Here is a 26,392-nt window from a genome sequence, read left to right on the forward strand (position 1 = left end):
AAATTACATCGTTGCACGTCTGATATAATTCATTCTGGGAAATGTAGAGTGTGAATTATAAAATGTGCACCTGAAAATTGCACCAGAAGCTAACGTTATCATTTAGTATTTAAAGAAAAATGGCATTTAACGCTATTGCATGCTCCAAAGACTGAAATTTTCTGGAAAACTTTAGAACCATGAATTTGTTATTGCGTTCGTGTAAATGCACCAGAAACCTCAATTCTATTTAAAAAAAAACTTTCCCCAGAGATCGGCTAGAATCATAAAACCCCTATGCTTTTATGTCCCCCAATTTTGAAATTTTTTTTGGGAAAAAAAGGGTAAGTTTTACTTTAAAATTGCCCCCAAAAATGAAAACCCCCAGTGATTTAATTTTCTGGGGTATACAATGTAGGGCCCATTTTTTAACCCCGGGTTTTAAAATTAAAATTACAAAAATAATATAATTGAAATTTTAAATCCGTGGGAAAATTGTTCTTTAAAAAAGGTCAAATTGTTTTATTAAAAAAAAGGTTTTATGTATTTTTTAAAAAAACTTCAATTTTTAAAAAGTGGGCTGGCCAAAAAGAAAAAAAAAAAGTATCTCGGCAATCTGAAAATTTCCCCAAATTTAAATTTTTCATTTTTCTTGGAATTACAAAAGTAATGATAAATCTATTTTAATTTTTATTTAAAAAAATTGTTTTACTTAAAAGTTATAATTTCCCAAATTTATTTTCAATTTTTATCCAATTTTTGGTTACTTTAAAAAACATTTTTTTAAATGTTTTAAAAATTTCCCAATTTTTGTCCCTTTTTGGATATTGATTCACCGCAAATTTTAGATTGAAAAATTTAGTTTTCCGCCAAGTCGAGCTACAATATTTATTTTAAATTTTTTTGACTTTATATTTTAATGCTTCCGAGGGATATTTTTCCCCCAGATGCATCTGTATTTATGTGTCACAACAGTTGGTGTTAAGTGACATGTGGCCACTGGCAGCCGTAAAAAAGTTGCCCCATACTTCACTTCAATGTTGTTATATTTTTCTGATACTTCGGGGTTATTGATTCCAGCACTTTTTAGTGATAAAAACTGAGTATCGATCAAGTCGATCAAGTATCGATCAAGTGAGGGATGTTGCACTTTTCATAATTTCCCTCATGTACCGACACAATCAATGTCAGTTTGCAATTTTCATTTTATTTGACTGATTTTTAATGCTTCTAAAGGATCACTCTTTCTCGATATTGTAAGCAATTCTTCTGAGATGAACATTTTTATCATTACTTTTATTATAGGCATTTCAAAATTGTTGTCTTTTAACAATTTCATAACAGAGCTGCATTTATCTTAATTTGTCTTCTCTTTACATAAATTTTATAATGTTTGTTGTTGATTTCGTAAGATCATTTTTTTATGTCACTTTTAAAACTGAACCGGATTGTTCAAAATAGGGTGAACTGACAACATTAATATTATCAGACATAGATGATATTGAATGAGTGTAAGTTCAATACTGAATTTATTGCACGAGTTGAATAAAATTATATTATGCGAGCCTTTGGCGAGCATAATAATATTTTATTCAACGATAGCAATAAATTCAGTAATGAACTTAGACAAATCTAATATTCTTTTTATCACATACCCAAAATAAAGACTGATGAAAGTAATGACGTAAGAGTCATTTTTCATTGACGCGCCTATAGTATAACGCTAACATTTAGCCCGTCTTTACACTATGTTTGTATAACGCTAATGGCGTCACGTCAAAATATATGCACGGTCGTGCAATACCATATTTACTGAGTCGCAAAATCGGCACGGGTGTGTGATTAAATGGTTTACGCTGTTCAAGGTTGCATGACAACCTCCATATGAACACATCTGCAGATGTTTCTTGATTCAAAATTTCACCCTTTTCATGATGCCAGTGGCATGGACAGCTACTTGAACTTTCCAGTACTGCCCATGCACCAAACCGAGCATGCAACATTAATAATTTTGTCGTTTTGGACGCGTGCGGCTTTTTCCGCGAAAAGTGTTCCTTTCACTTTTCATTTGCAAGCGGAATATTTTGGTTATTATTGATAATAATTCTTATCCGAAGTTTGACAGAAAGGCCCCAGAAGTTGCGATTATGGATGTCACCTACTTTCGGTTTTGAATTGATTAATTTTCTTGATTGGACTTAATCACAGATCGACTATGGAGTTTAAGGACGTAGAAAACATAAATAAGGAAGTTATTGTCAAGATCAAGGACATAATTAATTTAGCAGGTTTGTCAACTCATATGAAATTTGAGTTTTAACATGTTAATGAACACTGATGTACGTTTTACTGTTTTAGATAATTAATATTTTAATTTTAGACAAAATTGTTCTTAAACAAGGTACATTTTTGTATTTTATCTTGTTGTTAGAATAAATGGTTAATTAGATATTGGAAAGGCATTCTACAGCAGTGTTCTGGTTATCACAGATATATAAAAAAATATTTAGCTGTTTAGCTCCATCATCCATGTGGTCATATATACAACCTTACTGTTACTTAAACTGACTCAGGGTGTTTTTTTTTCCAGGATTTTGGGAACATGACCCATTCCCATGGAATTGGGAACTTCAGCGATGTTTTGTTAAAAATTGGGAAAAAAGGCATGACTTAACTTGGTAGTCAGACTATTCTCCCCCTTACCAGTTCCTCCCCTGACGTTTCCTCCCTGACGGTTCTCTCCCTATTTTGGGGGAGAACTGTCTGCATATTTGCAAATAAGCAGACGGTTCCTCCCCATTCTTATTTTTATAATTACGTTATTATTACAGTATTTAGATGATAAATAAATGGGTAAGTTTATTATCAATTGATATAAATTTAAAAAAAATAGATTTTATTGAAGTGTTTAGATGTTAAATAAATGGGTAGGTTTATATATTTAGATGTTTAATAAATTTGTAACATTATTATCAATTGATATAAATTGAATTAGAAAAACTTTTTTTAACATATAATAATAATTGATCAATAATTGATCAATGATGATATAAGTAAATTATTCTGATTTTTTATTTAGATGTAATGTATACTTTTTAACGTGTTTAGTCATTGAAAATAATAAATGAATAATTTATTTGATTAGGATAATCATAAGATATTATTTTTTTTTTTTTAAATAAAATAAAATTTATAGGCAAAAAATGATTAATAAATTTTAATTGCTTAACTTTTGTATAATGAAAAAAAAGGAGTTCAATACACACATGTATGCGTTAAGTTTGCTGTCAGTGATAATTGAGGTGTTTATTACTTCATTACTCAAGAATCAAGGTGTTGATTAGATTAAAATAGCTGTGAAAAGGTGTTGATGAATAAGTATTATATTAGTTATTTGGTATTAAATATTGTTTCAAGTTAATGACTACATGTTTTTAAATCAATTTCGTAAAAAATTAAATGTGGAATGTGTTTCCATACCAGTTGTTGTTTATTTATTTTCTAGAACATACTTGTTTCAACCTTATTCACTATTTAACAAATGAATGAACATCACAAGCTAGACCTTAACATAATTACAGGTGTATATCAATCACTGTCCATTATGATCTATATCTCTCACAATAAAGGTGTTGATAGGATTAAAATGCTGAAAAAAGGTGTTAAATTTACAAACACTTTTCAGCTGATAAACATAAAACATAAAATGCAGTTAATATCAAACACATTCTTTTCATTCTTTTATCTGCGAATTTAAGCAACGTGTAATAGATAACTTTTTACAAAACTGGCATTCTGACATAAATGGTAGCCCAGTTTTGAATTTGTATAATAATTTGAAGAGTGGGTTTGGTTATGAACATTATTTAGATCTTATACCAGGAAATCTTAGAACTTATATAAGTAGAATACATATGTCTTCACATGCATTACTGATACAAACCAGACGTTATGGTGTAAACAGAATTCCTAGAAATGAACGATATTGTATATATTGTAATCTTCGTGACATTGAAGATGAATACCATTTTATATTAGTATGTACCTGTTTTCTTGAAATTCGTAAAAAATATATTAAGAGATACTACTATGTTAGACCAAGTATGTTCAAATTTATTGAATTGTTAAATTGTAATAATAAGAAAATATTATGTAACTTGGCTTACTATATCAGAGATGCTATGGCTAATAGAACATCCATGTCTTATAATATGTAATAATGAATGGTTAATCCTCTATGTAGGAAGTAAATAGAATATTTAATGTTGTATTCTTTATCTATATTTTCATTGTTAACAGTATGTATGTTAAGATCTATAGCTATATTTATGTACATTAAATGTCATGTGACTATTGTATAGTATATTTAAATTGTACAAATTGTAAGATGATGTACCATGTACAAATCTTGAATAAAATTTCTGTTCTGTTCTGTTCTGTTTCATAATCTTCATTAAGAAATATTATTAGATTAAGTCAAAACTAAAATGATAACTTATAAAAATAAAATTGGGGGAGAACTGTCTGCATATTTCAAATTTGGGAGAGAACCGTCAGGGGAGGAAACGGTTAGGGAGAGAACCGTCAGGGGGGGGAACTGGTAAGGGAGAGAATAGTCTGTCATTCCACTTAACTTTTGCAGTGATTAAATGTAAATGGAAAGAATTACTGTCTAGGATGGCATCTTCAAACATTTTAGCACCATATTGATTAAATATCAGAGACATAGATAACAGAGATAAGCAGCTCCTTTATACTCCATTGTCATTGAAATAACACTCATGCCTATCGAAAAGTGAAAAATTAGGCATTTTGTAGTAAATAAATGTTACAGTTCAGAACTGTTCACTATTTAGGGGAGAAGAAGCTCAGTCGGTAGAGCCGCTGTACGGTATTTGGAAAGTCCCGGGTTCGAGTCCCGGTCAGACTGCACATTTTTCTCACCCTGTGACATTTGGCGCCCAACGGGGGACCGTGACTGATATAGCTCAGAGTTTAATTTACACTGCTCTGTACATGTAACTCTGTGAAATTCGAGGACGAATTTTATTATAGCAGGGGAGTATGTCACATTTCAGAACTGTTCACTATTTAGGGGAGAAGATGTGTAAGGGGCCGGATAGCTCAATCGGTAGAGCCGTGGTATGGTATTCCAAAGGTCCTGGGTTTTAGTCCCGGACAGGCTGCACATTTTTCTCACCCTGTGACATAAAACTTAATGGATATACATTTGATCATTTAATATTATATACCATTTGAAACATAAATTTTTTATCTATTGCTACATGTTAAAATATTGGTAACTTTCCATGCCTTTCACTTAGAAAAACATAGCAGAACATACATGTACCCACTGAGCCCATTTTTTTCGTCATATGAATAGTTTTGTAACAAAAATTATTAAGAAGTTCTCTTTAAAAATTGATGTATCATTTATTTAAATGGGAACTGTAAATATTTTTACCTGCAGCCGTAGACAAATACATAAGCTTTCAGAAAATATATTATTTTACTGATTTTGATATCTGATTAATTAGTTGTATTTGCTACAAGTTTTAAGTTTAGCAGGCACGTGTGATATTTTAACTGGCTAGGAAGTTGCCTATCTCTGTAATCTTTGTCTCTGTTAATACTCACACTCTGAGAACTCGCTCTAAGCCCTTTGATAGACAGACACTATATTAGTAGGTACCAGTAGTAGAGTTAGACTTGTCAAAGAGACATGGAGATAATTTTGGATGGGCAATGTCTTTTTCCAACAGTTTGACAGTATGAAAAAAAGTCTGTAAAATGGGTCAAACCGTTCATGCCAAATTAATAAGGCTAGTCAAAAGGCAACAGAAGGAAAAGATGATTCAGGTAATTAGCAAATGAGTACCTTTTTGGAAAAAAAAGCTTTTAAGAAATAAAAATAATAGCATTTCTAAGGCATAGTGGGTCTTTAAAATGCTTTAAATTTATCTATTCGTAGACCTTCTGCATCAAATGGAACAATTTGGTTTAAAACATTGATTTTCATTGGACAAATTTAAATTTATTTATTTGTAGATCTTCTGCATTATATGGAACAGTTTGGTTTTAGTTTGATGACAATACAAAGTATTAAGGCAGAAATAAAGAACCATGGGGAAGCATATGCTGTGATGAATTTTCTAGATGCCATTAAGAGAAGGCCAGGATCGTTTCCCAAATTTATTGCAGCACTACGACACTCAAAACAAGCTGATGTTTATAAAATTTTCATGGCTCAAATCAGGTAAAAAAAAGGAAATATTCTCAAAGATTTAAAGTTTTTACTAAGATTTGCTAAACAGCTCTTACAACATTTTCAATTTTGATGTGCGAGGATTTCTGTAGGGATTCTTATTTTCTCTAGATAATCATTTAGAATGTGAAACAATTTTATCGATTCTTGCATGAACATCTTCTATTGGTTGATATTTGAGTTGTATTGGATGAAGAACAGAAATGTATTTCTACTTTTACTGGTCAAGTTTTTGTCTTATAACTGCTATGTTAGGTACATGTGTTCAGTTTGTAGTTAAGCATTGTTGGATAGTGGATACCCACGGTTGATTAACATGGTTCGGGTATCCTACAATGGTACACTGTAGATAGAGACTAGATCAAGGTCATTTACACTAAAATTTGATTCTAATACTTTTCAACGTAAATTATTTTCTTACCCCTTGTGACTAAGGGATTGCCGACAATGCAGCCACCGTTTATCCCTGCATGATTGTAAGAGGCAACTAAATTGGTTCAAAATAATGGAGTCAATAGTGCATCTCTTAGCTCAAGCAGGTGAGGTGGTTTTGATCCCGGAGTTTAGTGTAAAACCCAAGGTTTTGCCAAAATCATCTTTCCTGTTTCAGTGCCATATGATCTAAACTGTGTTGATGCCTCGTAAAACAAAATGAATAAACAAACAGATTATTTTCTTACTGTTTCAAGTGGCAATTGTAGGGAGTATATTCCTGGAACCAATATACTTTCCCTAACCTATGCTGTCTGTTTGTTTGGATTTTTATGCTGACTTTTGGTTAAATAACTTGGTTGATATACCTTTCCTCTATAGCTAACCAGTATTATAAATTTCTCTGCCCTTGATCGGCATGAAGCAGTGGTGAGAGACAACTGACCGTAAGTCTGAGATCATATGAACCGCGTCACAACAAAACCAACATAATGGGTTTGCATCCGCACAGTCTGATCAGGATCCATGCTGTTTGCTATCAGTTTCTCTACTTGTAATAGGATTGGTAAGCAAACAGCATCGATCCTGATCAGACTGTGGGGATGGTCGCAAACCCATTATGTTGATTTTGTTGTGACGCGGATCATTTATCAACTAGCTGCCCAAGTATTACTAATCTGATGCTCTCCCTATTGCTGGGATACTTTCATTTCGATATATGAAGTATTTCATATATGTTTTGTTTGAAACTTAAATCTATACATGTAAAGGGTCAACTTGATCCTATACCAACTGGGCATGGGATACATATTAGTATAGGGCAGAGATGACTTGAGGCCGAGTTAGTTTAAAGGGACTCCACTGAGGTTTTTTGACATGATGGGACTGCAAATATTTTTTCCAGATAAATGCATCATTTAATATAGTTTAAGACCACTAATCTTCGTGCAAAATTTCAGATCTTTCACACACTTTTTTTTTCCAGAATAATTAATTCATATTGTAAAAAATGACCAACAATGAAAAGTGTTTAAACACTAAATTTCACTCAAATTGGGCTAAGAAAAGCATAAAAATACGATTTTCAATTTATTTCAAAGTATATTTCTTAATTATCTTTGCATATTTCTGTTTAAAGTACCCCAGCTGACTTACAATGTATGTAAGAAATTCAAATGTTATGTTTTTAGGCTTTCAAACCTTAGTGGAATCCCTTTAAAGGTTGAGTTGATCAGGATTCATTTATACATGTATATTTCAGAAAGCATTTTGCAAAACAACAAACCCGTCTAGCAGAAGTACTTTCATTGATATCAGAAGAAGAAAGACACTTAGGAATAGTTGAGGTAGGTCTGTCGAATGTGAAAAAGAATTATCATGTATTTGTGGTGAATTTATATGACTAATGTAAATAATTATCCTACAAAAAATTTATAATGTATAAAAATTCAGTTTGAACCCCACCAGGAACTTTGGATTCTTTTATTTGAGGAAGCTTAGAATCCAGGTAGCTTATAGAACATCAGTGGATCTACTTAGCTGAAATAATGCATGGAGGTAGATTTGAGGTCTTTCGTCATGAGTTAACATAGAAGGTGGCCATATAACCTTGACTGTGGTGACGCATTCCAACTAATAATTAGCTATGGCACCAACACAGTACTCTAAGGTCACATGGCAACATCGCTGGTGGTAGAAGAACTCAGATGCTCTTCCGTGCATTATTTCGGGTGCAAACGGGCACCTGAGTAAAAAAAAAGTTCTCAATTTTAAAATTGTATAATAATGGCTAAATAATGGCTGAATAGGAATTTTTACATATTTGATTAATCTGAGCTCATTAAAAAAATTTACCTTTTCCACACTATTGAAATAGCTTGAAAGATAGAGTAAAGAATTCTTAAACAATAATATACTTGCATAAAAACTGCAGAAACAGGTATACATTTATGGACACGAAAACATAGTACATTAATGGATGAAATCATGTCAGCCGTGTGCCGTTGTTATGTGTGACTTATAATAATAATGGGCCTTTAATGGAGAAGAAAACAATGCATTAGTGGAATTAATCATCGTCACCTTAGTGCAATAACGGCTTAGTCCTTTTAAATCTAACCAGTTATTGCACTAAGGTGATGACATGCTGTTGTAATGTTGTTGCAGGTGTTTTTTAGCTCACCAAAGCCGAAAGGCTCAGGTTGAGCTATTAATATCAAAGGGGGATGCTCCGGCGTCAGTCGTCTGTCATCATGTGTCAACAATCGTCTTCTTCTCTGAAACTACTGGGCAGATTTACTTCAAATTTGGTCTGTAGCATCCTTGTGACAGTCACACTTGAATTTGATCATGTCATTCCAATTGGCCCCTTTTAGGGGTCAGCAGAGCTAAAAATAGAAAAACCTTTAAACATCTTCTTCTACAGGACTAATTGATGGATGATCACCAAACATTGTCTGTAGCATTCTTGGGTAGTCTTTTATCAAGTTTGCTCATATTAGTTTGATTGGCCCCTTTTAGGGGTCTCTAGGGCTAAAAATAGAAAAAACCTTTTAACATCTTCTCCTACAGAACTAATGGATGGATGATCACCAAATTTTGTCGACAGCATTCTCGGGTAGACTTTTATCAAGTTTGTTCATATTAATTTGATTGGCCCCTTATAGGGGCCACTAAAGCTAAAAATAGAAATACCGTAAAATGTCTATTTCTAGAGAACTAATTGATGGATGATCACCAAACTTTGTCTGTAGCATTGTTGGGTAGTCTTTTATCAAGTTTGCTAATATTATTTTGATTGGCCCCTTTAAGGGGTCGCAAAAGCTAAAAATAGAAATACCTTTAAATGTCTATTTCTAAAGAACTTATTGAAAGATGATCACCAAACTTTGTATGTAGCATTCTTGGGTAATCTTTGATCAATTTTGCTTAATTTGATTAGCCCCTTTTAGGGGTCACTAAAGCTAAAAATAAAAAACCTTTGAATATCATTTCCTACTGAAGTAATTGATAGATGATCACCAAACTTTGTAGCATCCTTAGGTAGTCTTTTATCAAGTTTGCTCATATTTATTTGATTAGCCCTGTTTAAGCTTAAGCTTTAATGCCCCAGGTCATGGCATTTCTTCAAAATATTGTTTAAACATATTCTATGCTCAAGTTTAATATGAGAATATGTTGACATTCCAACACTGAAAAGCAGTTGTTTCTGGTGCGCGACTCAGGGCCATCATGGCCCTCTTGTATTATATTCTTGTCTCGTGGCACCATGTCAAAAATAGTTTCATTCTCTCATTTCTGATAACTGTCAAATATCATTGTACCTTGGAAAACATAACAAAATAGTTCCTATATACAACAACAGCAACATTTATTTTGTAAAATAAAGGCCTCTCAGTGGCATAGCTACTATTAGGCCATATAGGCGCGGGCCTAGAAGCTAGTCAAGAAATTAACATTTTCAAATGTCCCAAAAAAACAATAAAACAGGGGAGTGGATTTGGTAGTGAGTTCAAGCTGTATATATTTTCATGCTTTAATGTTTTATATAAATTAAACAGACCAAGATTTTTTTTTTCACTAAAGGATCCTGATGAAAGGGATAATGGTGGAAACAGAAGGAATCAACATACAGGTAAATCATATATTTATTATTTACATATTTTGCCACACTGCAATATTTGATTTCAGAATTATTTTTAGAGTTTTCAAACTTTAAAGCTGCATGCCTACAGATAAGACAAACTATTTCAAGAAGATCAAACTTGAGAAAAATGTAAAAAGATTTTATATAAACGTCACGATTATCCAATAAAAAAAGACGTTACAAACAAGCAGTATTATATGTACTGAGTTTGTTTTAAATTTATATTCCTTCTTTATTCACATTGGATTTCTTTTTTCTTAGAGCATTATGCTTCGTCACCAGGAGTTTCTGCAGGGCTTCAGGGCAGTTCATCATTTAGCCATCAATCAGCTGATAACCAGTGGTCAACTGACCTTTATAAGAGAGAGAATAAAAGAGAAAGTCCTCCGAAAAGGATGAGTGATCCGGAGATGTCAAGGACGCCCGTCAGGTCCAGTTCTAATCTTACATCATCATCATTGTCATCGTTAACTTCACTAGATAACAGCTTGCAAGGAGCCACTGGTAATTATTCAAACATCATGATTTAGTATTTGAAAGTCAGGTTAGGGGCTCTCTGGATACAGTTTTATATGGTGTTTTTAAGTGATTTTAAACATTTGACCTAATTTTCTGTTGCGTTCTGATGTGATTTTATGCCCCCACTCAAAAATTGGTAGCATAATGTCAGTCTGAATGTACATACATAACCTCATCTTTGTCACCTCAATAACTTAAGACAGCATAAAAGGTGGTTTATGTAATTTGGTAGGAACATTTCCACTTGCCATTTGATAACCCTTTTTGATTTTGAAGTCATTAGTGAAGATCAAGGTCACCATTGCCATGACTACTTCATGCTTAAGAATGCTTAAGAGAAGCCAGTCCAAGGATTTGGTGTGAAGGTTAGTCATGACATGAAAATGACCCCTATAAAATTTGAGGTCAGTAGGTCAAGGTCACAGTGGCATGCCGCCGCTCAACTTTGTTTTGGACTTTGTTATGTTTGTCTCTTAAGTTATAATGATATTTTAAAGGACTAGACATTTATATTATCAATAAAGTACAATTGTTGGAATTTTATGAATTAATTTTCATTTGAATCAAAGACAGAAATTCTACTTTAGATGAGCAATATGGTTATTAAGGCCCCAAAGGTTACACATTTAAACAGATTTGTTTCCATTTTATCCGTAAACGTTTACAAATTTTTTTTACTGTTTAATCGAAATGACCATATTGTCTTACAAAATCATTGCCTTTACTCATGGATTTTATCAATTCCAATTGGTTTATTCCAAAGTAAAAATGAAAAATGGGTGTTTACAACCCTCCACACAGCATCACTGTGCAATAATCGCTTGTGGCATAATACATTTTTGGTAAAGTTGATTTTCCTTTGATCTTTCAAAAGAGCGCAATGGGGATACAAGGCAGAAAATGTTTGCCCACACAATCGTGATGAGCTCTAAACATTATTTATTTGTACATATATCAAAATAGAAAGTATGTCATCATTTGGCGACTTGAATACATGGTGTAGTATAGTACATAGAAGTACCACCATTTAAACGGTATCGTTTCAGTTCTTAGCAATCGTGTAAACGTTTACAAAAAATTGTTAACGTGGGAGCCTTAATGGCTATAGAAAATAATTGGTTATTAGCTATGTAATCATTTGTTTTGCTGCATTGGTTATATAAACTTAACAATCATTTGTGATGTGCTATATAACCTGTCAAAGAAATGGTTATGTAAGCGACATGGCCAAGTGGTTAACGTGTCAGACTAGTGGTCCAACTAGGATTATTGGCAGCATGGGTTCAAATCCTGTCAGGGGCAAGTTGTTGTTTCCTTGAGCATGAAACTTTACACTCATTGCTTAGTAATGGTTGCTTTCAGGAACAGATTCGAGAGTGTTTTAATTAGCTTATAGCTTCCAACACAATTAAATTAAAATAAATTTGTATAAACTAACTAAAAATGGTTTTACCTGTTTGCTGAAAATTTTCAATCTGAAACTAAATAATTTATGTACATGTAGTTATGTTGTGTAAGACTTTAAACTTTAAAAAATTTAAATGGCTTGACCAATATTTAAAAATTTGTATAATGATTCAGTGTCTGTATGGGGGATGGGGGGATTCACTCATATTTTTAGCTCACCTGTCACAAAGTCAAATAAAAGCCCTTGGGTCAAAATTGGCCCCGCCCCAGGGGGTCATTGATTTTCCCTATATGCAATTAGTAAAAACTTAAAAAATCTTCTTTTAAAGAACTCAAAGAGCTAGAGCTAAGATATTTAGCATGAAACATGTTCTAATGGGTGTCTACCAAGTTTGTTCAAATAAAAGCCCTGGGGTCAAAATTGGCCCCGCCCAGGGGGTCATTGATTTTCCTTATATGTATTTAGCAAAAACTTAAAAAATCTCTTTGAAAAAACCTAAATAGCTGGAGTTTAGATATTAAGCATAAAACATCTTCTAGTGAGTGTCTACAAAGTTTGATCAAATAAAAGCCCTGGAGTCAAAATTGGCCCGCCCCGGGTCTTATTGATTTTCCTTATATGTGTATAGCAAAAACTTTAAAAATCTTCTTTGAAAAAACCCAAATAGCTGGAGTTTAGATATTAAGCATGAAACATCTTCTAGTAAGTGTCTACAAAGTTTGTTCAAAAGCCCTGGGGTCAAAACTGGCCCCGCCCCAGGGGTGTCATTGGTTTTAACTATATGTGTATAGTAAAAACTTAAAACATTTTCTTTTAAAAAAACCCAATGAGCTAGAGCTTAGATGTTTAGCATGTTTAGATGGGTGTCTACCAAGTTTGTTCATATAAAAGCCCTTGGGTTAAAATTGGCCCTGCCGGGGGTGGGGGGGAGGAAGGGAGGATAGATCGTTGTTTTACATTATATGTGTGTAGTAAAAACTTAACACTGTGAAACATCTTCTAATGGATGTCTTCCAAGTTTGTTCAAATAAAAGCCTTGGGGTTTAAACTGGCCCCGCTCCGGGTGCCTTTATACAGGTGAGCGACCTCAGGGCCATCATGGCCCTCTTGTTGAGAAATCCCCCCTATTTTTTCAGAGGCAGGGGGAAAATTTTACATAGAGAAAGGAGGAAATAATCAACAAATTTAATAAATTTTCACTTTTCGATAAAAATCACCCCTGGTTTCCAAATCCTAGAATAGACACTGATGATTTTTGTTAAATATTTCAGGAAACACTGGGCAAAGTACAAAGAATGTATCCCCATCATCAAATGTTCTAGACCCAGCATATGCAGGTAAACTGATGAGATGACGTGCATTTAGAACAGTATCAACATTTTTTTTTCTAGAAATATTTTATAATACTACCATTTTATTGTTTATATCAATATTTGAATTACTTAAATACTTTGAAAATTGCTTGACTTGAATTCCTTTATGTGTAACACCTATTCAGCTAATAATAAAGAAGGTCTACACATCAATAATTCTACTTACTAAGGTGACCACCTCATGCCTGAAGATATGCATTAAGTGACATCTGAGGTTTTCTTCTTTCAATAAAGGAGTAGAAAATTTTATGAACATTCTAATTGTGTAAGGTAGTAGACCTTATTAAACATAACATAAATGAATTTTGTCAAGCCTGCTTGCAGAGAGCTTGACATAGTTGTGACAATAGTGGTTCAATGTATGTACATGTACATGTGTGTTTCCATCCAGACGTTCAACATCATGAGATGGCATGTGGCAAGACCTGTGTGGCTAGGTCAAGGTCATACTTTAAGGTCAAAAGCTTGTCTATCACTAGCTGGTTGAATTTCAAATAACCTGGCACAAATGTTCAATATTATGAGATGGCATGTCGCATGCAAGAACTGTTTGACTAGGTCAAAGCTCAAGGTCAAATGTAACAGGTTGCTTTTTACAGTTCAAAAAGCGGGCTTGACATGTTGCTCTTGGGCATCTAGTTGGAAGTAATACCTGAAAGAAATGAAGCTTTGTTGAGTGGCGGCATTGCTGAGTAGTTAACAAATCAGACTTGTAATCCAAGGATTACTTGCTGCGTTGGTTCAATCCCCATCTAGGGTAGACCATGTTTCTATGATCAAGAAACTTTACACTCATTGCTTAGTACTATTTGGTCCCAGGAACTTATTCAAGAGTGTTTCAATAAGCATATAGCTTGCAACACAGTCAAACTAAAATAAATGTGTATAAACTAAGAATGAAGCAAAATATTTTTAGGTGCGCCAATATCAACATTAAAAGCAAAGGTTTACAATATGCTGGGTAAGGCGTTGGAGAAAACAAACACACATGATGATGACAAGGAACCATGGTGGGAGCACATCATTAATAATGGAGATCTAAATATATCCAGGAGGGAACAAAGACAAATTGGTTTGTAACATTTGTTATAGGGGTGTCAAGATTAGCCGTTTATATGGCAGTCTTATAATCATGTCAAAAGTTTGAGCGACCATACAAAAGGAACTCTTAGGTTTTTAAAAATAACTTTGTTTCTTTTTGACAATATAATTTTTGACTTTTTGTGTTTATTTTGTTGTACTGGATAAGATTACAATAAAAAGAACAAATTATTTTCCACTACAGTCGTACCAGTGGGGCATGGGGTAGCGGTTAACAGGTCAGACTAGTAATCTAATGATTGCTAGCCGCATGGGTTCACACCCAGTTGGGGGCTTGAGCAAGAAACTTCACACTCATTGCTCAGTACTGGTTGGTTCCTACACAATCAAACTAAAAAATAAATTATGTATAAACCAAGCCGTAACATACACAATAAAACAAATAAGCAATTAACAAAAAAAAGACAGGTCTGTACAACTAAATTAAAAACAAAATGTTATATCTAGTCATACTAAAACAAAGGTAATATACAAAATAATTCTTAAACGTCTTTGGCTAGTGGTCTAATACTAACCAAGGTTACTGGTTTTTAACACAGACTGGCGGGTTTCGCTTTCGGTTTCCGTTCAAAATTTATTCAGTTTGCTGTGGCCTATTGATGCCACACTTGGTGTGTTGATAGCTTATATCAAGAGGAAGCTTGGGATTGCTACCCAGATGTCTGTGATCAAGGTCAAGGTCACTGTTGCTAAAAATAGAAATTTTGTTTCCATGTAATTACTTCAGTTTGCTGAGACCTGTAGCCGAATTGGTAGCTTATTATATTAAGAGGCAGCTTGGGATTGGTAAACAGATGTCTTTGATCAAGGTCAAGGTCACTGTTGCTAAAATTAAAAATTAAGTTTCCTCTCAATAATTACTTCAGTTTGCTTTGACTTATTGACACCAAACTTAGTATGTGGGTAGCTAATATCAAGATGTTTGTATTATGATTAAGATCACATCAATACTTGGCCGTTGAAAACTTGATTTTGTCGCATTGCGGTGCTTCTTGTTCAATTTTCTGATTGGTTTTTGGCTTAAACCCAACTGAGCCCTTTTAAATTAGATAAATGTGACAAATGAGAGTAGATTTTAATGGCAAATTTAGGGGAGGGAGGACTCCATTTCACCATTTGCTTTCATTGTTTTTTTATCATCTTTCATAGATTCTATAAATAGATTTTGTAGATGTTGATTCAGGTTTTTAAACTGGTTCTTTTACAGGAAATCATCGGAATCCAGGAAAAGCGTTTTTAGACATCCTAGATGAGCGAGATTATACATTAGAAGATTTGGATCGGCTGTTTGTTCAATTTCGGATCCATGAGGCCTTGGGTATATTACGAGAGCATCAAAACAAAGGTTTGTAAATAAAATATGGATCAAATGGAATTGTTCCCTTCCTCAATTCTAAAGTGTATGCTAGAATAATTAAGACTTTTCAATTAGTGCTTATTCTAGGTTGCGCGATTGTGTTCCCTTCATCAAAAAAGTATATGCTAGAATAATTTAGAGTTTTCAATCAGTGTCTACTCTAGATCACGCGATTGCGACAAAAATTGCACACGTTTTGGAAACATATGCTATAAAATCCTGCATCTGAATCGATAAATTTTCTCAATAACTGAATAATGTCTAGTCAGCGTACTTGTTGACACTGGACATTGAAAACCATAATGAAGAAATATGGATCTATTAACTTGCACGTTTATGGAAGAAAATGAACAATATTTGGAAAAAGATATATCTTTGACTAGTACTTGGAATTAAAATACATAAGTAATCAGAAAAACACTTATGAAAAAATTGAATTCTCAATAATGAGATATCATACTGCGAAGACAGGTACAGGCAAATACATAGTTCAGTGCATGGGACAGATGTATTGTAGGCAGCGAAAGAGTTAATATATATTACATCCTATTTTGTAAAGCCTTCCAAATGTTAGAGTATAAGAATCTTACACTGGCTGCCGGTACCGACCGGAATATCTAGCTCGAGGGTACCTGCTTACGCTCCGCCGAGTTTCTGCTAAACAGTTACCCGAGAGCTAGATATTCCTGTCTGTACCAACAGTCAGTGTTTGATTCTTTTTCTTGCATATTACATACCAATTATTTTTAGAACAGAAATTATGAAAACTGATATTCATGTTACAAAATTTTCTTATATTTATAAACTTACAACTTCATTCAAAACGGTAAAATGACATCGTCTTAAGAACGCAATTCATTCATAAAAGGTGCGGCAATGACATAATTTAAAGCACATGACTGTCTTACATGGGGGGTAACACCGGTGTAAACGGTGGATAATTGTCCCCCGCCTTTTCAAAGAAAAAAGGGGGATATAGAAATAGGCTCCGTCCGTCTGTCCGTCCGCACTCACAGGAGAGTAATTATGTGGCTATAGGGACAATGGGTAACTGTTCTTTCTCTTTGATGTCATTCATTCCGTAATGCTTTTATGTGGCTATTTTCTTTTGTGTGGCTTAAAAGAACAATAGAGAGAACAATGGAGTAGCCACATAATTACTGTCCTGTGAGAACGTCCGTCTGTCTGTCCGTCCGTCTTTCCTAGCAAACATTTGATTATTATGAGCTTCATTCCGTAGTTAAATAAAGAACAAAAACTCATAAAATTCAAATAAAGAGTTTTTTTTGTTTTTATGAGCTTATTTTGCTTATGGACATTGGTCCAGGTGGTGTTTATGAGCTGATTTGCCTCATAAACATCAAATTTTAGTACATCCATCCATCTGTCCGTCCGAGCAAAAATTTTTGGTTTAGGGGCTATATAACAGTAAAGAGAACAAAAGAGAACAATAGGTTCATTCCGTGATCAAAGGGTTTATGGGCTAGTAGCCTTAAGAAAACAAAGAAAATAACCCCTAAACCCAAAATGTTGGAACGTCTGTCACACTTTCGTGTCCAGTCCATAACTTTGTCATGTATCAAAGGAATTTGAAATAACTTGGCACAAATGTTTGTTATAATAAGACGATGTGTCATGCGCAACAATCAGACTCCTACCTCCAGGGTCAAGGTCGCAGTTGTTCATTCAAGGTCAACATTGTCTATTTGATGTTAAAAGTCGTGACTTTCTTATCTTTGAAGGGATTTTGTAAATACTTGCCACAATTGTTCACAATAATGAGACGATGTGTCATGCGCAACAACCGGTCACCTACCTCCAAGGTCAAGGTCACACTTGGAGGTCAAAGATTAACATAGTCGATTACAGGGTATATTTTGTGTCCGGTCCATAACTTTTTCATTTATCAAAGGAATATGAAATAACTTGGCACAAATGTTTGTTATAAAAAGACGATGTGTCATGCGCAACAACCAGACCCCTACCTCCAGGGTCAAGGTCGCACTTGCTCATTCACAATAATGAGACGATGTGTCTTGCGCAACAAGCAGTCATATATCTCCAAGGTCAAGGTCACACTTGGAGTTCAAAGATTAACATAGTCTTTTACTGGGTATATTTTGTGTCCAGTCCATAACTTTTTCATAGATCAAAGTATTTTGTAAATACTTGCCACAAATAGTCACTATAATAAGACAATGTGTCATACGCAACACCTGCATCCCTACCTTCAAGTTCAAGGTCACACTTAGAGGTCAAAAGTTAACATAGTCGGTTTTAGGGTATATTTTGTGTCTGATCTAGAACTTCTTCAGGATTTTTAAATAACTAGGCACAAATAGTCACAATAATAAGACAATATGTCAGGTACAACACTTGCACTCCTATCGGCAAGGTCAAGGTCACACTTAGAGGTCAAAGGTTAACATTGAGTCTGTTATATGGTTTATTTTGTGTCCCGTCTATAACTTCTACATAGTTCAAGGGATTTTGAAAATACTTAGCACAAGAAGTTATATTAATAAGACGATATGTCATGCATAACACCTGCACCCCTACCTCCAAGGTCAAGGTCACACTTAGAGGTCAAAGGTTAACATGATAGAATTTTAAATTCTGTGTTTCATTTTACTTGTATTTCTTTCATAAATTTATTGTTGCATTGACAGATCTAACATTGATCATAATTTTGGACTGAAAGTGCTAAAATCCATACTTCAATCTTTTGAAATACGATTAAATGTTGCACAATTTTATGCTTCATATAAAACTTCCCCGAGGCGAGGGACGTAGGTAACTCTGTTACAAATTCTTGTTCTGTCTGATATGCAAGAATTGTAAGTATTAAACAATGAACCTACCAAGATGTGGTAGAATTAACAATTTACAGATAGAATTCAGAATGCCATTTTCTGTTACAGTTATACCTGAGAATACATCTAGCAGACCTAAAGACAACAATCTAAATAGAAACCAAACACCAAAGGTTGATGCCAGTAAAGATTTGAATATATCTATACCACAGATTGATGTTCCTCCAGGTAATTTATAGAAAACAAACTTTTATCATCTACTAAAACGTTGGGGCTTCCATGGCCGAGTGGTCAAGGTCCTTGAATTCAAACCACTTGTCCCTCACTGCTGAGATTTTGAATCCCGACAGGGACTTTGGATTCTTTCATGTGAGGAAGCTATCCAGCTAGCTTACAGAATGTTGGTGGTTTTACCCTGGTGCCCATTCATGCCTGAAATACGTAGGACGGACATCTGAGGTCTTCCTCAAATAGTATAACCGGAACGTCACTATATGACCTACACTGTGTCGGTGTGATGTAAAACCCAATCAAACAAACAAACCAAGATCCACTTAAACAAGTACAAGAAGTTAGAATTTAAGTTACCCTTTGATTTAAAAAAACATTGAAAGCAAACTTGTTAATTATCCATTATCAGCCTTATTTACTATTAACTTTTAAATTAGTGAACACTTATTTTCCATGAAAACAACACTGAAGTCTTGAAATATTTATGGAGGGCAGCATGCAGTTTTTTTCGGAAAATATATTCAATATATGCGGTGGTATTTAAGCATTTCCTGATACATATGCTGTTGTGACCTGCATATGAACCAGGTCACTAAGTCAAAGGTCAAGGTTACACTTAGAAGTCAAAGGTAAACACTTCATCTGAGCAAAACTTCTACATACATTGAGAGATTCTAATATTATTCGGCATAAATGTTCACCACTGTGAGGTAGTGTGTCGCATGCAACAATCAGTCTCTGCAGCCAAGGTTAAGGTCACCCTTGAAAGGTCTAAGGTTGGATAAAAATTTGAAAATGTGTGTATGAACAATCCAGTAGTTTTAATACAAATACTATATCAAAATTATCCACAAGTGTTTGACAGGTCAAGATATGCAAGGTCAAGGTCACAAGAGATGATGAAATGACCAGATTTGATCTTTAGCATAATTATTTTCTACATACATGGTTGCATATTCGATGCAAAGTTTCACCACCATGAAAAGTAGTGTTGGAGATCTTTTAAGTCAAAGGTAAAGGTGACACTTAGAGGTCAGAAAAAAAAGCTTGTCTATAGCAAAATCTCAACATACCTAGAGGGATATTAAATAACCTAAATAAACCTCAAAGGTTCACCAGTGTGAGCCAGAATGTTGCACTTAAAATTTAAGTCAGTTTGGCCAAGGTCAAAGTTACATATTGGGGTCAAAGGTCAAATATTAACAAATTGGTGTGCCAACAGTCTCAGACTGGGTAAGATTGTTTGTTTTGTGACTAAGAACTCTGATTGCCATAAAGCGGAGAGAGTAATTTTACTATAATTTCAGTGTGCAGCCTTTACCAACCTTTGAAAAGTAAATGCATCATTTTTATAAGCCCGTTTGAAAAACGGAACGTATTATGGGAACACCCCTGGCGGGCGGGCGGGCAGCGTCCAATTTTGTCCGGAGCATATCTCCTACATGTATGGAGGGATTTTAATGAAACTTCATAGAAATGTTCACCACTATAAGGAGCATGCAGTGTCGTGCACATGAACCAGGCCTCTAGGTCAAAGGTCAAGGTCACACTTAGAGCTCATTGAAAAATGCTTGTCCGGAGCAAAACTTCCACATGTATAGAGGGATTTCAATATTACTTGGCACAAATGTTCACCATTGTGAGGCGGAGTGTCGCGCGCAAGATTCAGGTCCTTGCGGCCAAGGTCAAGGTCACACATAGAGGTCAAAGTTCAGATAAAAATATGAAGATGTGTATATGGACCATTTAGGCATCATTTATTGAGGGATTGTAACACAAATGGTCATTATCAAGACTATGGCTGTGATACATATAATTTAGGTCAATATATACAAGGTCAAGGTCACTGAAGATGATGAAACATCCAGATTTTGTCCGGAGCATATCTCCTACACGCATGGAGGGATTTTAATGAAATTTCATAGAAATGTTCACCATTATGAGAAGCCATGTCACGCACATGAACTAGGTCTCTAGGTCAAAGGTCAAGGTCACACTTAGAGCTTATTGAAAAACGCTTGTCCGGAGCAAAACTTCCACATGCATAGAGGGATTTCAATATAACTTGGCACAAATGTTCACCATTGTGAGGCGGAGTGTCGCGCACAAAATTCAGGTCCCTGCAGCCAAGGTCAAGGTCACACATAGAGGTCAAAGTTTAGATAAAAAATATGAAGATGTGTATAGGGACGATTTAATCATCATTTATTGAGGGATTGTAACACAAATGGTCATTATCATGACTACGGCTGTGACACATGTACTTTAGGTCAATATATGCAAGGTCAAGGTCACTAAAGATGGTGAAATATCCAGTTTTTGTCTGGAGCATATCTCCTACATGTATGGAAGAATTTTTATAATAATTTATGGAAATGTTCACCACCATGATATGTATTGCTCCATGCATGATCCAGGTCTCCAGGTCAAAGGTCAAGGTCACACTTAGAGCTCATTGAAAAACGCTTGTCCGGAGCAAAACTTCTACATTCATAGGGGGATTTCAATATAACTTGGCACCAATGTTCACCATTGTGAGGCTGAGTGTCGCACGCAAAATTCAGATCCCTGCGACCAAAGTCAAGGTTACACATAGAGGTCAAAGTTCAGATAAAAATTTGAAGATGTGTATAGGGACCATTTAGTCATCATTTATTGATGGATTGTAGCACAAATGGTAACTATCATGACTACAGGTGTGACACATTTAATTTAGGTTAATATTTGCAAGGTCAAGGTCACCAGAGATGATTTAATATCCAGATGTTGTCCGGAGCATATTTTCTACATGCATGGAGGAATTTTAATGTTACTTTATAGAATTGTTAACCACCATGAGACGGACTGCCCTGCACATGAACCAAGTCTCTAGGTCAAAGGTGAAGGTCACAGTTAGAGCTCATAGAAAAACGCTTGTCTGGAGCAAAACTTCTACATGCATAGAGGGATTTCAATATAATTTGGCACAAATGTTCATCATTGTGAGGCTGAGTGCCGTACATAAAATTCAGGTCCCTGCGACCAAGGTCAAGGTCACACATCCTGTGCATATCTTCCCTACTGATTTGTTTTAAGGTTCATTTAACAACACAGTGCCAAGAATAAAAACTTGCTTGCTAGATAACACTTATCCATAATGCCCCCATCTCTATCTAAAGTTTTCGTAAACGGGCGTATTTTGTGACTATGGCACCCTTGTTCAAAATTCCTTTCACTATAATAATGCGAAATAGTAATAAAGATTTACCACATTTTATATCAATACCTTTGTTCATTTTAGGCCCTAATGAAGCTAACACTGCCACTGATGTTAACCAGACTTCTAATGATGTTCCAAATAGTCCATCAACCCAAAGACCCGACAGTTGTGCATCAACTCAGTCTTTGGACAATAACAATGATTGTTCTAATTCCCCAATGCACTCTATCGAAGATGTGCCAATGAAAGGTACAGTAGCAATTCAAGCTTGTGGTGATCCGTCTGGTTTGCAATCACAACAAAGTTCTGATGTTGATGCTGTGAAATTGAGAAATGACTGGGTGAATCAGTCTGAAAGAAGTCCTAACCAGGTGAATCAGTCTGAAAGAAGTCCTAACCAGGTGAATCAGTCTGAAAGAAATTCTAACCAGGTGAATCTGTCTGAAAGAAATTCTAACCAAGGGAATCAGTCTGAAAGAAATTCTAACCAGGTGAATCTGTCTGAAAGAAATTCTAACCAGGTGAATCTGTCTGAAAGAAATTCTAACCAGGTGAATCTGTCTGAAAGAAATCGTCAAGCTTTAGAGGGTTACAGTCCAATTCATAGGAGTGAGTCAGAGGAAATGTGTAGTGCATCAAATCAAAGAGAAGATGAGGGTAACAGAAATGCAGAGTTGAACCAGGAACAGCTAGAGAGGAACAGTCCTCCGGTTCAGGGTCAAGGTGATGGTGGTGAAGGTTGCCATGGCAACCGTGAAAGTCAAAGTGGGTCATCAGGAAACCTGCCTTTATTAAGTGGATTACAATCAATGGGGATGGATTCCGAAATACCAGGAGAAAATCCTGAAACACAAGAGCAAAGAGTAGTAAATATCCCCCCTAGAAGCTTGACAAGTTATGAAGCAAATGTTGGCAATGTGTCATCTGCTAATAGGACTCAAGAAACACGTGGTGTGGAGTTTGTACCTCCCAGTATTGAGAGTGAGTATTCAAGAGAAGCAAATGAGGAGAGTGGGTTTTCGTCAGGGGAGTCAAATGTTGAAAGACTAAATATTGAGTCAATCTCTTCTGTGAATGATGAGGCAACAAGGAGTTTAACAGAGCCTGACTTGTTACAACAAACTCATTCAGCAGCTACAGATAATGTTGCTTTAGATACAAAACCAGAAGAGTCCAAACATTGATATGTGAACAAAAGATTTATGGACAAAAAAATTATCGATCTTTCTGGTAAATTATGGGTCATTAATGTGTCGTATGATTCAAAGAACGAATATGCTTGGACAGAAGTTAAGTTCAACAATAATTGAAGTAGACTTAGGTAAACACAGTTTATGAAGCATTATCCCTTATGATTTTGGTAATGTTTTTTGGATTTGCAAACATGATTACTCAGTTTTACCTGAGAATCAACAGAAATTATTTACATTAAATCTCAGGATTTTCATTGGTCAGTGTACTTTCTGTGGCAGTTTTTGAACAATCAAATATCAGAGCGTAGAGAATTTATTTATAACCTTGGACCCAGGCATTAATTACATTTGGTTATTGACTAGCGAGGGAAGAGTTTATATTAATGGCTGGAATGTTCATCTCAGTGAGGAAGAAAAGGACATAAAGGTCACAAGTTACAGATATATCTTTGTTACTGGTACTTTGGTACAAGTTATCATATGCTAATCCTCGAACAAAGTTAACCATATATAGATGTTCATTAAACACATGCTAGAAAGAGTTAGACGGTGATAACTCTATGGGCAGCATGATATGGAGGTGTTTTTTGAAATAATTCGAGTATAACGAACATCATAGGGTCTTTGTTACAGAACATCTTTTTCTCGTACCCAACATTACTGGTTGCAAGTAGTTTTCTGAAGTTCTCTAAAAAAACATGTCAAGAATGTGAAGAAAGAAGAGAGCAATGCTCGTTCTAGAAAATATCGCAATTTAAAAAGTAAAGAATAAAGAAAACGCAACAGAAAATGCAGAAATCACATGTCACATACATGTTAATCGTTATCTGATGGTGCACATGACAGTAAAAAAAAAACATGTCACATCTGACAGTGCAAGATAGTAGAGAAAGCTGATTTGTTATGAGCACACAGATTTAAGACAATTTTTGGCCTGTTTAGAAGAGGATCTCATGGAGGAAAGAGACAGTTAAAACTGGTTAGGACCTGTTTAAGACTCATCTTTTAGCAAAGGTTAGAGGTCACAATAATGTTAAAGTATAAATAGGTGCATTTTTACACAAGCATTAGATAGGAAAGAACAGATCTGCAAGGGGAATCGTCAGTTATTGCAAGGGAATGGCAGGGACATTTCATGCAGTAGATTAATGACCAATTAGATAAATGTTCGTCAATAATTATTACAGGAAAAGAGGAGCAACTTAGTTTTAGTCTCGGTCACTCAACCATCTTAGATTTGAGCCGGAAATAACCTGTTTGTGCCTAAAATAATGCATGGAGGGGCACTTTAGGTCATCCTTCACCAGCAAAAGTGGAAAGTCGCCATATTACATATACAGTGTTGGTGCAATGTGAAACCCAACCAAAAAAAATGTTTATGAAACTCACTTATTGACCATAAGTATGTTAATATGCCATTTTAAATTTATCTCAAGTCAAGTGGACCAATTCACACATTGCTAGTTACCTATATGTTTACTGAGATACATGTATTACAAAATAACAATGTTGAACTCGTTATCCTATTGTATAAATGAATTGTGCAGGTTAGATAAATGAATTAATTTGTCTCAGTGTGCACAAGGGATGGGAACCAATTGACTCCTTGGGGTCACTGTGACTGAATTGTTAAAGTCGCTAAATCATGTGTCCCTCATTGCTGTTGGTTCAGAATCCAACCAGGGACTATGTATTCTTTCATGTGAGGAAGCAATCAAGCTAGCTCATAAAAGGCCAGTGGTTCTGCTTAGGTGCTTGAGGTTGTCTTTCACCAGTAGAGCTGGAAAGTTGCCATGCGATCTTTACAGTGTGAATGTAACTTATTATTTCTACAAGAGGTTAAGTGTATAAATAAACACTGTTAAAAATAACTTAATTTACATGTTTTCATTGTATGTACAAGTTACAGGATATTTAAAAAAATTGTATCATTATGCTAGCTTTTCACAGATTTATATATTGAAATGTTTGATTTATTTTTAATCTGTGTGAATGTAAGCAATATTTTCTTGTCTTAGAGCCGGTGATTTCTGTATTATATATATTTCAATATTTTGTGATATACATTTTCAGCAGTTATAATTAACAATAATTCCTGATTTCAGTTGTATGTGTTATGATCATACCCTTATTTATGGGCCTTTTTATTGGATAAAAAATACTAAAATATTAATATGTATGTATGTATATTTGTTAATTATAATTCCTGATTTCAGTTGTATGTGTTATGATCATACCCTTATTTATGGGCCTTTTTATTGGATAAAAAATACTAAAATATTAATATGTATGTATGTATATTAAATGTTAACATGATTGTCATAGAAGCTGAAAGAGCTACATTTTGTATTCAGAGTGCCATAGAGTTTTTGCTCATGTGTGCAAAATATGTATTCAGATGTAAGAAATGACGCCAGTCTTCAATTTGGTATTGTATATTGACAATGCTTTTGAATAGATTTACTGTGTTTACAAACACACCCAGAAGATGCTGAAATTATTTTGATCTTTGTCTATTTTGTTGTGTAAACATGTTGACATATAAATATGTGTGTATTAGTAACTGCAAGTGTATAAAACTTATCAATGTTAAAAGGTTTCAATACAAAAGTACTTGGTCATTTTTTTTAAAATATAGTACCTTGTACTCACTTACTATGAAAACTTTTTTTAAAAAAAGAAGACTTTTTCAACATTTTTGCAATAGATTTATAATCTCATTTAGTGTATCATAATATTTTAGTATTTCTTAATACAGTTCTTTATAAACAAAATTGTGATAATTATTTACTTATGACATAGTTTACTCTTGTATAAAATACCCCTCCATATGTCAAATGTTTCAAATATATGATATCTTTTTTTTTATTTCATTA

General features: G+C 34.4%; 1 protein-coding gene across 3 annotated transcripts; it reads left to right on the forward strand.

Annotated features, from left to right (window-relative positions):
- The first annotated feature begins 2,107 nt into the window (after nt 1-2,107).
- Nucleotides 2,108-25,707, forward strand: LOC132730633 (type-2 histone deacetylase 1-like). 3 transcript variants are annotated; one of them, XM_060716603.1, is made up of 10 exons: nt 2,108-2,267; nt 6,028-6,235; nt 7,938-8,022; nt 10,262-10,310; nt 10,584-10,826; nt 13,521-13,586; nt 14,539-14,694; nt 15,931-16,068; nt 19,002-19,121; nt 22,405-25,707. In XM_060716603.1, the coding sequence occupies exons 1-10, from the start codon at nt 2,195-2,197 to the stop codon at nt 23,505-23,507; spliced, it is 2,241 nt and encodes a 746-aa protein (XP_060572586.1). In that variant the 5' UTR covers nt 2,108-2,194; the 3' UTR covers nt 23,508-25,707. The 3 variants fall into 3 exon arrangements, with proteins under 3 accessions (XP_060572586.1, XP_060572587.1, XP_060572588.1); XM_060716604.1 differs by having other exon boundaries at nt 10,617-10,826; XM_060716605.1 differs by lacking the exon at nt 2,108-2,267 and adding an exon at nt 4,605-5,838.
- The last annotated feature ends 685 nt before the right edge of the window (nt 25,708-26,392 follow it).

Source organism: Ruditapes philippinarum, unplaced genomic scaffold (genome assembly GCF_026571515.1).
Source record: "Ruditapes philippinarum isolate M1 unplaced genomic scaffold, ASM2657151v2 ctg4723_1_1_1_1, whole genome shotgun sequence".
In the NCBI taxonomy this organism is placed as follows: domain Eukaryota; kingdom Metazoa; phylum Mollusca; class Bivalvia; order Venerida; family Veneridae; genus Ruditapes; species Ruditapes philippinarum.

Excerpts from the sequence above, each read along its gene's own strand:
- LOC132730633 (XM_060716603.1), top strand. The coding sequence starts at position 2,195 with ATGGAGTTTAAGGACGTAGAAAACATAAATAAGGAAGTTATTGTCAAG. Across the intron at positions 14,695-15,930 it reads GAGGGAACAAAGACAAATTG|GAAATCATCGGAATCCAGGA; the intron begins GTTTGTAACATT and ends GTTCTTTTACAG. Across the intron at positions 16,069-19,001 it reads ACGAGAGCATCAAAACAAAG|TTATACCTGAGAATACATCT; the intron begins GTTTGTAAATAA and ends TTTCTGTTACAG.